The sequence below is a fragment of the Arachis duranensis genome, chromosome 5, assembly GCF_000817695.3.
Source record: "Arachis duranensis cultivar V14167 chromosome 5, aradu.V14167.gnm2.J7QH, whole genome shotgun sequence".
NCBI lineage: Eukaryota > Viridiplantae > Streptophyta > Magnoliopsida > Fabales > Fabaceae > Arachis > Arachis duranensis.
In genome coordinates, this window is record NC_029776.3 from 106888730 (window position 1) to 106901524 (window position 12795).

A 12795-nucleotide genomic window follows, 5' to 3' on the forward strand; every position below is an offset into this window, starting at 1 on the left:
CTCCCTCAAAGACACACAGGGCATGCCCGGCACCCTCGGCGGCTTCATCCTCCGCTCCCTTCAGTTCGCCTTCGCCCTCATCTCCCTCTCCGTCATGGCCTCCACCTCCGATTTCCCTACCGTCACTGCTTTCCGGTACTCTCTCCCTCTCTCTCTCTCTGTGCTAATTTCTATTCGTTGCTGTGTGCTTTAGGGTTTACAATATGTGAGAAGACATAATCATAATTCTGAAAAATAAAATGGTTAAAAAGAAAAAAAAAACTTTTTTAATTGTTGACAGTACCATGTAGCTAATTTGAATATGATTGATTGATACTTTGATAGGATTCGTATGGTTTCAGCTAAATTAAGTAATTTTATCACTTGATTTGGTACTTAATACTTTAGTGATGATAGTAAATTTTGATTATATGGTGTTTGTTTTGCTTGGAATTTTATACCTTTTAGCAATCTATTACAACAACAATGAGTAAAGTTATTTGCCCATTTATGTTGTTGTGTCTTGGTCATGCAATGAGAATCAGCAGCTAGAAGCTTCAGCTTCACCAGAAAAGTGGATCAATTGAAAGGGGAAGATTAAAGATAGTTTGGAACTTCGGTTACTGAAGAAAACTTTGGCACAAACCATTAGGGGAAAAAGAAACTGATCTAAATGGACCTTATGATAATTGGTTTTTGTTATAGTATAATGGCATCTTCAGGGTGAGGTTTGGTTGTCATCTTTTTAGTTGAAATGCCTCTTGGTTTGAGTTTCCACCCCACTTTTAAAGGGAGTAGTTTGATGGTATAAAAAGGCAAGGATATAGTGTTTTATTATAATCCTCAAGATCCAGTTGGTCATATTGTCAAGCCTTTGCCTCCCTCATATCTCTATTTAGAAGCAATAAATGTATAGCAACTCCACTAATTTGTTATATGTGTTTGCATATGTGTTTGCAATGTGATTATTTGGATTGATAATGGTCCCTTATGACAAGTTTTGTTATATTTGCTGTGCCAGCTACCTAGTTGCTGCTGTCAGCCTGCAATGCTTGTGGAGCCTCTCTTTGGCGATTGCTGATGTCTATGCCATTTTAATAAAGCGCGGCTTCCGAAATTCCAGAGTTTCCAGCTTATTCTCTATTGGCGATGGGGTAAGACTTTGCTGCTGGACTTAGTTTTCTTCTGCAATTAAACTTGTAAGATAGTGTACCATTGTCACAAGCTGTACTCCCCAGAATTATCCTTGACTTTGAATTAATAGGTTATCCAAGAAAGATTTGACCATGGTAGGCTTTAATAATATCAGTGAAGCTAATATTTATTTCGCATGAATTCTACTGCAGATTACTTCAACACTCACATTTTCTGCTGCCTGTGCTTCTGCTGGCATCACAGTCCTAATTGGCAATGATCTGAATGATTGTTCACAGAACCATTGCAGCCGGTTTGAGACAGCAACAGCCATGGCATTCATGAGTTGGTTTGCTGCTTCGCCCTCGTTTATTTTGAATTTTTGGACGCTGGCATCCAAATAGAAGTATCAAGGAGAGCTTTTAGTCATACATATTTGCTTAAATTATGTGTACTGAAGTCCCTAGTTGTTGCATATCATATATTCAAGGGCTTTTTTTTTAATCCAGTGAAGCATTTCCACTCTTTTAAGGCACAAGCTTGTAAACTTTAGTGTAGATGTTATATATTTTAAACGACGAAATCTTAGTTTTGCAGTCAAATTATGTCTTGTGGCACAAAATGAAGTGTTTACCTCAAGAGTTATACAGCACAGTAATAATAGGACAGAGATTATGGAATATACACAGTTGCTATAAACTTGGTTTGTAATTCTAACACGGACACAAGATTTTCTCCTCCAAAGCATGCTTGGTTTGGATAACTTAAGTCTTAAGACAAGAAATTAAACATGACTTTTAGATTTTGGAAACCCATAGTGGTAGAGAATTTGTGGGTCAAGAAGTCAACCAGTCAACCTATAGACTCCTATGTTATTAAGAATATAATAATAATAATACCATAAGAAGATTGACTTACTAAAATTACGATATTTTTATTTCACAATTAATGAATATAAGATTCAATATTATCAAAGAAAAGGAAAGGAAAAACAATGCTTGCATTTGATATTAAAAAATGCATAAAAATTATCAATATTAAAGAAAAAATTAGTCATTCAATTAGGCTGATTACAGAAACAGGATACTGAGACAAGGATACAAAGACACAAAATCGTGTTTGACAAAAGAGACATGAATAGAGACAATGTGTTCAGAGACATTAAATTTAATGTATTTTGTATCTACTACAGGAAGGACACGAAAACACTAACAAGAGACACAATTTATTTTTCATTATTTTTGTTAATTTTTTTAATTATATTTTTATTATTATATTTTTTATCTCAAATTTTTTGAATGAAAAAAATGAGAATAAATTAAATTTTTATAATTTATTCTAATTTATTACCAAATAAAACATAAGAACACAAAATTTTATGTCTCTGTCTATCAGTATTTTATTCTGTTCTCAATGTCTTATCCTGTTGTATCCTCGTAAACAAATGCAGCCTTACATATTTTCATATGTTACATAAAATTAATTAGTAATTAGTTAATTACCATATGAGAGAGAAAATAGCACATGGCGCGGTGTATGATATAAAAGGCAAAGGAGAAGGAAAAAGCAAAGAATAGATTGAATGATTTGAAACATTGAAAGTTGAAAGTGAGATCGAATCCGGTTCGGGTAAGAAGTAACCGCAACTAACTCTCTTCACTCAATCACCTCATTTCCGGTTTCTTTTTAATTTGCAGTTCAAGTCCTTCCAACAACAAAAATTTCTGAACAAGCTTCTCTTTTTCGTTTGTTCTTCCCTTTTTGATTTTAGGGTTTTGGGATGCGATGTCGAATCATCATCGTACTGCGAGTGGTGTTTCGTCTAAGAACGGTCTTCCAACCAAAGAACTCCTCGACGATCTCTGCAGGTTCCTTCTTTTCTCTGATTTTCGATTTTGTTTACTACTCTCTTTGTTTTTCTATCAAATGCTTGAAATTTGGGAGCTCTTTTTCGTTTCAAGTGTTCTTTTTTCTTTTTCTTTTTCCCCTTTGCTTCAGAATGTGATACATGGTTTTAGTTGTTATGCTGCTATCCGATTTTCAAAAAAGAATGTTCAGCTGGGTCTTGGTAGTAGAACTGTTAAATTTTCAGTTTTAAAACGGCCTAATTATGCATTAAAGGGTTGTTTTTAAGATGTGATCTAGACTTTATTGTCTTCCTATGTTTTTTTTTTTTCATGAATTGCCTTTTTTTGTTTTGTATATTGCAGCCGGTTTGTGTTAAATGTGCCGAAGGAAGACCTTCAATCATTCGAAAGGATCTTGTTTCTTGTGGAGTATGCACATTGGTTTTATGAAGATAATTCTGTTGAGAATAACCCATCTCTCAAGTCATTAAATCTCAAGGAGTTCACTTCTTTAAGTATCCTGACTATGATTGTTTTATTTCTGGTCCTTTTTCGGTCCTCTCTGTTTACTGTAACATATAGGATTTCCATTCTTGTTCGTTTTGTTAATTTATAAATCTACTGAAGTTATGATAGCCTAGACACTGTTTTCCTTAATATCAAACAGTGTTCAACAGTTGTGATGTTTTAAAGCCTTATGTGGCTCATATAGATGATATATTTAAGGACTTCACTTCGTACAAGGTTCGAGTCCCAGTAACTGGAGCAATAATTCTTGATGAAACATTTGAAAGGGTAAGCCAAGAATTTGGTCACGGAAGCAGAAGATTTTATTTTCTGTAGTAAATATAAAATTCTATTTGCATACTTGTTTTCTAGTTCTTGGGGGCTTACCTTCCCTGTGGTATATTGTCATAAGTATGCCCTTGAATTTAATTTGCTGCTAATGAACTAAAACATGTTGCTTTTTTGTTTTCCCTAGGTGTGAAGTAAATTCTTAAACTGTGTTTTTAGTTTTTACTGTTTACTTAAGAAGGTACCTATATTTATTTGAGTTAGAAACTCACAATTCTAACTTATCACTATGTCCCGAGTATATTCCATGTGGTCTAGCTACTGCATGTTACATTTTATCATTGACCTCTCTAGTTCAAACTTCGAATTGATTTATTTTTCAACGCAACTTCTTGGGACCAGAAAAATATTTCTGTTAGATTCATTGGTATATCTGGTCATATTAACATACAAGCCTGCTGTTGACAGTGCTTGCTAGTGAAAGGATGGAAAGGTTCAAGTTGGAGCTTCCCTCGTGGCAAAAAGAGCAAAGATGAAGAAGATCATGCATGTGCCATTAGAGAAGTAAGTGTGTGATTCTTTTGAGTGTCAGTCTTCCATTGTCTTCATTTGCATGACTCTCTTTCCTCGTGTTACATTGATTTGAAGTGTAGGTCTAGGAAAGAGAGATACCTATTCATTAGCTAATTTTGCATCTCTAGCCGATGAGTCTAGCATAGCTTTTCGCTATTTGTTTTTTTTATCAATGCAGGTCATGGAAGAAACAGGTTTTGATGTCTCGAAACTTCTTAAAAAGGAAGAATACCTTGAAATTATTTTTGGACAACAGAGAGTCCGACTTTACATTATTGCTGGTGTTAAAGATGATACTGCATTTGCCCCACAAACCAAAAAGGAGATCAGTGTATGTGATGCTTTCTCATGTTACTTTTAAGTTTTGTTTTCTTTCGGGTTGTATCATTTTCTATTTGTGTTATGTTGTATTCATTATAATGCATTTGCTATTTTGTCCTTGGTTTCGTATTTGAGTACTGGTGTTCTTCTATTTATATGAATCTATATGTGGTCTGCATTGTTTATTCTTGGAAGCTTTTGAGTTGAATATGCTTTGTAACATTATCACTTCTCACGGTCAGTTGTAGGTGATTAATGATTGAAATTTTGATTGCTGAGAAATTTTTGTTGTTGGTTTGTAGGAAATTTCGTGGCACCGGCTTGATGACCTTCAACCAGCAAGTGATGAAGTGATATCTCGTGGAATCACTGGCCTCAAGCTTTATATGGTGTCCCCTTTTTTGGCGTGAGTACAGCGGCACGTGATTTTTGATAGTTTTGGTGAATGTCCCAGGAGTTGTTGAAATTTATGAAGACTGGTGTCTTTTATGCAGATCATTGAAATCATGGATTTCATCACATCCACCTCCTATGGCTCCAAGGCCTGATTTGCCCCTTAAAGGTAAGTTGGTTACACACATGGTTTAATTCGTTGCACTGCATTGTATTTAATTTGGGATTTTGTTGAGAATTGAAATGTCACTTGCTTAATTGATTGCTGATAAGCCTTTTACATTTGTTAAGGAATTTGCGTGTGGAAAGCAAAGCACAGTTCTACAGGGAGTAGCTCAACATTCATGGATAGCCAGCCCACAAAGCCTGAAAATGAATCTCAAAATCTTGATATAGGGCCTGGCAGGAGCTTCAGGAATTTCAGATTTGATACGGCATCGATCTTACAAGCCATGGAAACAGCATTTTCTTCTTGAAGGTCCAACAACATTCCTGTAAAGTCCCTCCCTGTAACTGAATTGGATGCCACCATTTTCACTTTTATGTCAGAAGTCGGTAGTGATGAAATTAGGTAGCTGTACATGATGTTTCTCAGATTATATCAGGTTGAGTAATTTGTACATTGTGTACATGAATCGTTTGTGGGCCTAAACAGTATTCTCAATTAGTTAGTGTGGATTTATCTGTTAAACTAGAAAGATCATTCTAATATAAAGGTTTATATTCCCCGATTTTTAATGAATCATACAATTAACTCTGAATTCCGGCAGACCGAAATAACTCAAGTTCAAACCAAATGGATAATAATAAGCGGTATGGTGAGGTTTAGTGTGTTTCAAGTTTATCCGTAACAGTTAACGAGTTTCCATTCTATAGTTGGCGTTTTAAAATTATTTTAATTAATTTCTAGACGATGACGTTCAAATAATGATAGAAATGTATAACATGGTATACTAATTGACAACTTGACTAGTCATTGTAAAATCATCATTTTTGTAATAGATTTTGAACTCCTCCAACTACAAAATATATCAAAAATATATGACGGGGGTTAGTCTTGGAACGTGAATCATACAGATTAGTCATTTCTTGAACTCTATACAAAGCATAGTTCATAGGGGGATTGTTGCAAGAAAACATGATGAGAATCAAGCATCTGAAATTTAAACTTCTAGCCAGATGCAACTTTTACTATACAAAGCCATACCAGAATACATGTTTATACAGAAATCATACGCATAACAAACTGAATGAAAAGCCTTGAATTGAATGTACCTGGGTTGCGTTGGAGTCTCGTGTTGGTGAGACAAAGCCATGAAATTTCCATGAGGGAGATTATAAACAGTAGAATCCGGCCACAAAGATTTAAACTTGTCCACAATTTCTTCTGGGGTCATCATTGGACCATTGTTGGAAGCCTCAGCTCCTCAGGTGGCTTTGCAGCTTCCTTTGCAAACACTGCCAACATCTGTTTCTTTTTCTTTTTTTCAGATCACAAATTTATTAGTACTACTAACTACTATTCAGTTGTGTTGTGAATTGTGATCACCCCTGAAGTTTTGTATAGGACATACATATATATATATATACACACACACATAAAGAGCTAATTAATGAGGCTTGTAAGTTGTAATTGCAAACTGTAGAGTTATTTAAAAGCAAGATTATTAACGTTTTCATAAATATGCATAATTAATTAATTATAAAATAATTTTTACTAGAGAGGGAAGATGATTGAAAATAATGATAACTAATTTTTGTAAAAATATGTATATTGTCCATGATATTTTTATTTATTTAAAGAAAATGTTTACTTGTTCTCACCCAACTATATATATATAATGGTCAAATAATCACAAATCACAAGCCAGTTGCCTGGTTCCTCTTTTTGGTTTTCCTTTCCCTCTCTTTTATCGTTATTATTTTAAATTTAAATACAGCTGCCTGTCACGGCCTTGGACACACTCCAACGCTACCGTGCCGACACTCGGACTTACTCAACCTCTTGAGCTAAGACCAAGTCAGCCTAACCCTCAATACTTAGCAAGAAAGCTAAGAATACAAGAGAACACAAGAGAAAGGAAGCTTTGGTGGAGGAACACTATATTGCTCAAGTGTGGTTACAAATGATTCACACACACCCAAACTCTAACTCTCACCCCTATTTATAGCCATCCACCTCCTCAATGGATGGTTAGGATTAAATCTAATCAACGGTGTTAGGATTAAATCTAATCAATGGTCTAGATTAATCATCTAGAACCTTCTTTATAAATATCTATCCTACCACTACTTTCTAAATACTTCTAGATTGTTCCATACAACTCTTCATACTTTTATATCAATTCACACTCTTCTAGAATATTCTATGATCTTCTAGAGTCTTCTAGAACCTTCTAGAGTATTCCGGAACCTTCTAGGACATTCTAGAACGTTCCAGAACCATCTAGAGTATTCTCAAACACTCCAGAAAACTATACAAACACTGTTAAATCTAACCTTCTAAAATTTTCTGTGACATTCTCCCCCACCTAATGCGCAGACGTCCTCGTCGCGTTCTGTTCATGATAGTGCTCTAGGTGTTCTTGGAATTGCCACAGATCTTCGCGAGTTTCCCAACTAGCTTCAGTTATCGGAAGTCCTTTCCACTTGATCAAGTATTGGATACTTGGTGGTACTCCTCTTCGTCGCACGACGCGATTAGCTAAGATCTCTTCGATTTCTTTATCAAAGGATCTAATCACTCTCCCACTTAATAGTTTGCATGCCTCCTCTTCCTATCTGCTCATTTCTTCATCCTCTTTGCAGCTTTGTCGAGGTAAGAACGAGTGACATCTGCTTGTTCTTCCCATGACTTAACCATATGATAAGCTCCAGGGATCTTCTCTAAGTAAGAGGAAGAAAGAGAGTGAGGTGTAAGCGGCTGTTGTCCAGTCACAATCTCGAACGGGCTCTTCCCTGTGGACTCGCTCCTTTGCAAATTGTATGAGAACTGAGCAATGTCGAGGAGTTTTGTCCAGTCCTTCTGATTAGCGCTTACAAAATGCCTCAAGTAACACTCGAGTAAGGCATTCACTCTCTCAGTCTGCCCATCGATTTGAGGATGGAAGCTTGTTGAGAAATGAAGCTCCGACCCAAGGAGTTTGAACAGCTCTGTCCATAGTCGTCCTGTGAAGCGTGGATCTCGATCACTAATGATGCTCTTAGGCAATCCCCAATATTTCACCACATTCTTGAAGAATAGTCGTGCTGCCTCCTCTGCAGTGCAGTCAGTAGGAGCGGGTATAAAGGTAGCATACTTCGAAAATCTATCAACTACCACAAGAATAGATCCAAACCCCTTGGACTTCGGTGAGGCAGAGATGAAATCTAGAGAGACACTTTCCCACGGTCGCTCTGATGGAGGTAGAGGTTCCAACAACCCACTTGGTGTCTTATTTTCAATCTTGTCTTGTTGGCACACAAGACAAGTCTTCACATAGCTCTCTACTTCATCTCTCATTTGAGACCAATAATAAAAAGATTCAATGAGTGCCAAGGTCCTTCGCTGACCTTGGTGACCAGCCCACTTGGTGTCGTGGCATTCTCTCACCAACTTCCTTCTCAGATTTTCCCATTTAGGAACGTATAGTCTTCTCCCTTTTGTGTAGAGAATGTTGTTTTCTAACCAAAATCTTTTGGTCTTACCTTCTCTAGCCAACTCCACCAACTTCTTGGCTAATGGATCGTGATGCAACCCTTCCTTGATGGTATGCACAATATCTCCTTCAGCCATAGAAATGGCCGCCAACTCAGCCTTGCGACTCAGCGCATCAGCTACCACATTAGTCTTGCCTGACTTGTATTTAAATTCAAAATCAAACTCAGCCAAGAAGTCTTGCCACCTAGCTTGTTTGGGGCTTAACTTCTTTTGAGTTTGGAAGTAGCTTGTAGCCACATTGTCTGTCTTGACGATGAAGTGTGAACCAAGCAAGTAGTGACGCCAAGTTCTCAGACAATGCACCACTGCGATCATTTCCTTCTCTTGGACAGTGTATCGCCTCTCTGTATCATTCAACTTGCGACTCTCAAAGGCAATAGGATGTCCTTCTTGCATCAGAACTCCTCTAATAGCGTAGTCAGAAGCATCAGTGTGGACTTCAAACACCTTTGAATAGTCGGATAATGCTAGTACTGGTCCTTTTGTAATAGCAGCCTTCAACTCATCAAAGGCCTTTTGACACTCCTTTGACCATTCCCAAGAGTGATTCTTCTTAAGAAGATCAGTTAATGGTGCAGCCTTGGCGGAGTATCCCTTGATAAACCTCCGATAGTAATTAGCCAACCCAAGAAATGACCTCAATTCAAATACCTTGTTTGGCGGCTCTCACTCTTTGATAGCCTTCACCTTTCCTTGATCCATGCAGAGAGTTCCACCTTTAATGATGTGTCCCAAGAAGTGGACTTCGTCCCTTGCAAAGGAACACTTTTCCTTCTTCACATATAGGTTATTCTCTCGCAAGATCTTGAACACGGTTCGTAAGTGTTCTACATGTTCCTCCAAAGTATTACTATAGACAACAATGTCATCCAAGTAGACCACTTCAAACCGATCAAGGTAAGGTCGAAAGATCTCGTTCATCAAGGTACAGAAGGTCGCAGGAGCATTGGTCAAGCCAAAAGGCATCACCAACCACTCATACGATCCATACCCCGTGACACACGTGGTCTTAGGTTCATCACCATCAGCAATTCTCACTTGGTGATATCCTGACCTCAAATCTAGCTTTGAGAACCACTTGGCTCTACCAAGTTGATCAAACAAATCGGCTATCAAAGGACTAGAGTATTTGTTCTTGATGGTTACCTTGTTAAGTGCTCGATAGTCGATGCATAGTCTCAATGAACTATCATGCTTCTTTTGGAACAAGACTGGTGCGCCATAAGGTGCCTTTGATTGACGGATGAATCCAACATCTAGCAAATTCTTGAGTTGCTTCTTCAACTCCTCAAGTTCTGGCGGTGCCATCCTATAAGGTGTTGAGGCGGGCGGCTTTGCTCCTGACTCCAATTCGATCTTGTGGTCCACCTTCCTCCTAGGTGGTAGTTGTTTTGGCAACTCGGGAGGCATCACATCCTTATTTTCTTCAAGGACTTCCTTGATTTTGGGAGGAACGTCTTCTCTTTTAGATGTTGACTCCTCTTGTAATAGAGCCAAATATGTAATCTCTCCCTTCTTAAACCCTTTCTTGAGTTGCATAGCAGAGAGTATCGGTGGTCCTCCAACTTTAGAGACTGTAGGGACCATGCATGGAGACCCTTTCTCCATGACGCATACTACGTCGTAGTATGTCATAGGTATTATATTTGCCTTCCTTTGCAAATCGAGCCCGATGACTATTTTAAAATCATCCATGGGTGCTACTGAGAAATCTACAAAGCCCTTCCAAGAACCAAGAGTCATCTCAACCCCTTTTGCTACTCCCTTAAGGGGTTCACCCTTGGTGTTCACGGGTTTGAACCGGCCATTCTTTTCAGTGATCTTCAACCCAAGCATCTTTACTTCATCAGGCGTGATGAAGTTGTGTGTAGCACCAGTGTCAATCATAGCCATAACGAGTTTTTCATTGATAAAGGCTTTGACATACATCAAGCCTTTCTTTTCTGCGGTGCTTGCCTCTTTGCCCTTCACAGCATTTATGTGTTGGATGGATCCAACACACTCAATTACTTGAGTTTGAGCTTCTCGTTCCTCGGCGATAGATGCCAGAGTCCCTAGCTTGGGACAGTCCTTCATTTGGTGTGGTCCCTTGCACACGAAGCATCCTCCTTTGGGCACGAAAGCCTTCTTCTTTTCCTCGTACTCTTTCTTTGAAGAGTATTTTCCTTCCTTCTTGATTGAGAAACTCTTCCCTTTGTCTCCCCCATCTTTAGCAGAACTAGGCTTGGAGGAAGACTTGGGTTTAGAGTCTCCCTTATGATACTCAGTGAGTGATTCGGCCACCACGATGGCCTCATCGACATCCTTAACATTCCTTCTTTGTAGTTCTTGCTTTGCCCAAGGTTGGAGTCCATCAATGAAGAAGAACAATGCATCCTCTGATGCTAAGTTGGGGATTTGAAGTGTGAGAGTAGTAAACTCCTTTACGTAGTCGCTAATCGTACTCTTGTGCTTCAACTCCCTCAACTTCTTCCTTGCTTCATAAACCACATTTTCAGGGAAGAATTGTCTTTTCAACTCCCTTTTGAAATCTTCCCATGTGGTTATGTTGCAAGTACCCTTCTCCATATCTACGCACTTTCTCCTCCACCACAAAGTAGCATTATCAGAAGGTAGAGAGCTGCAGTGCGTATCTTTATTGCTTCTTCGACCACCCCTTGGCCTTCGAAGTACCTCTCCATTTGCCATAGGAAGTTCTCCACCTCACGAGCGTCCCTTACACCCTTGAACTCCTTTGGCTTGGGGAGATCAATCTTTGTCGTCTCCCTTATAATGGTTGGTCGAGATTTCGCCTCCTCGAACCAAACTCGAACTTCCTCAAATAGCTTCAAGGAATTCTCAAGCTTCTCTTCGATTTGGAGCATGCTTTCTTTGAAAGCATCTAGTTCTCCTAACACGTGAGCCTCGAGGGTCTCTTTGTCATGTTCTATCCTTTGGAAGCGCTCATCCATAGAGGATAGAACATTTTCTAACATAGAAACTCTTTCTTCTAAGAAGTTAGAGTCCTTACCTCTAGGCTCACTTGAAGAACGCATCTTCTTGCCTCCCCATTGAGAAGGAATAGCATCCCTTCTCCTTTGAGACTCAACATGCTCCATGGTGATATTAGAAGCCATTCTCACAAACCACTTGTGCTCCCTCCCGAACCTTGCTCGGATACCAAATTGTCACGGCCTTGGACACACTCCAACGCTACCGTGCCGGCACTCGAACTTACTCAACCTCTTGAGCTAAGACCAAGTCAGCCTAACCCTCAATACTTAGCAAGAAAGCTAAGAATACAAGAGAACACAAGAGAAAGGGAGCTTTGGTGGAAGAACACTATATTGCTCAAGTGTGGTTACAAATGATTCACACACACCCAAACTCTAACTCTCACCCCTATTTATAGCCATCCACCTCCTCAATGGATGGTTAGGATTAAATCTAATCAATGGTCCAGATTAATCATCCAGAACCTTCTTTACAAATATCTATCCTACCACAACTCTTTAAATGTTTCTAGATTATTCCATACCACTCTTTATACTTCTATATACATCTATACTCTTCTAGAATACTCTATGACCTTCCAGAGTCTTCTAGAACCTTCTAGAGTATTCCGGAACCTTCTAGGACATTCTAGAACGTTCCAGAACCATCTAGAGTATTCTCAAACACTCCAGAAAATTATACAAACACTGTTAAATCTAACCTTCTAAAATTTTCTGTGACATGCCGCCGCTGCAGTCAAAACCAATGTTCTAAAAATCGGTTCGAATCGATCGGCCGAACCAAGAATTGATAGCAAACACTAGAGTTGGAAGTGAGTCGAGATGAGTTAAGCTAGACTAAGTTCAAAGTCGATTCACTAAAATTAAGCTTGACTCACGGTTCGACTCATTAACAATCGAACCTATTTCGTAAATTCAAGCTCGACTTAATGAAAGCTCACGGTTAGCTCAAGTTTACAAGCTGGCTCAAATAATAGGAATATAATCTATAATTTTATATCAATAAATGATAACTTATATATATTAAAAAAATATTAAAAAAAGATAAATTTTATATATT

At 38.3% G+C, this 12795-nt stretch overlaps 2 protein-coding genes across 3 annotated transcripts in view; both read left to right on the forward strand.

Moving 5' to 3' along the window:
- Positions 1-1735, forward strand: part of LOC107491553 (CASP-like protein 5A1) — a gene marked incomplete in the record, with an annotated part of 1934 nt that extends 199 nt beyond the window's left edge. Inside the window, 3 exon segments of the mRNA XM_016112418.3 lie at positions 1-135; positions 1001-1133; positions 1326-1735. Of these exon segments, the coding sequence (XP_015967904.1) occupies positions 1-135; positions 1001-1133; positions 1326-1517 (460 nt within the window).
- An 899-nt stretch (positions 1736-2634) lies between these two features.
- On the forward strand, positions 2635-5773 carry LOC107491551 (mRNA-decapping enzyme subunit 2). 2 transcript variants are annotated; one of them, XM_016112416.3, is made up of 9 exons: positions 2635-2742; positions 2885-2981; positions 3324-3475; positions 3628-3755; positions 4224-4319; positions 4507-4659; positions 4952-5055; positions 5144-5211; positions 5334-5773. In XM_016112416.3, exons 2-9 carry the CDS (start codon positions 2899-2901, stop codon positions 5516-5518), a joined length of 969 nt encoding a protein of 322 aa, XP_015967902.1. In that variant the 5' UTR covers positions 2635-2742; positions 2885-2898; the 3' UTR covers positions 5519-5773. The 2 variants fall into 2 exon arrangements, with proteins under 2 accessions (XP_015967902.1, XP_020999319.1); XM_021143660.2 differs by lacking the exon at positions 2635-2742 and having other exon boundaries at positions 2787-2981.
- The last annotated feature ends 7022 nt before the right edge of the window (positions 5774-12795 follow it).

Coding starts and splice junctions, on each gene's coding strand:
- LOC107491551 (XM_016112416.3), top strand. CDS start 2,899: ATGTCGAATCATCATCGTACTGCGAGTGGTGTTTCGTCTAAGAACGGT. Junction 4,320..4,506: donor ATGCATGTGCCATTAGAGAA/GTAAGTGTGTGA, acceptor TTATCAATGCAG/GTCATGGAAGAAACAGGTTT. Junction 5,056..5,143: donor ATGGTGTCCCCTTTTTTGGC/GTGAGTACAGCG, acceptor TCTTTTATGCAG/ATCATTGAAATCATGGATTT.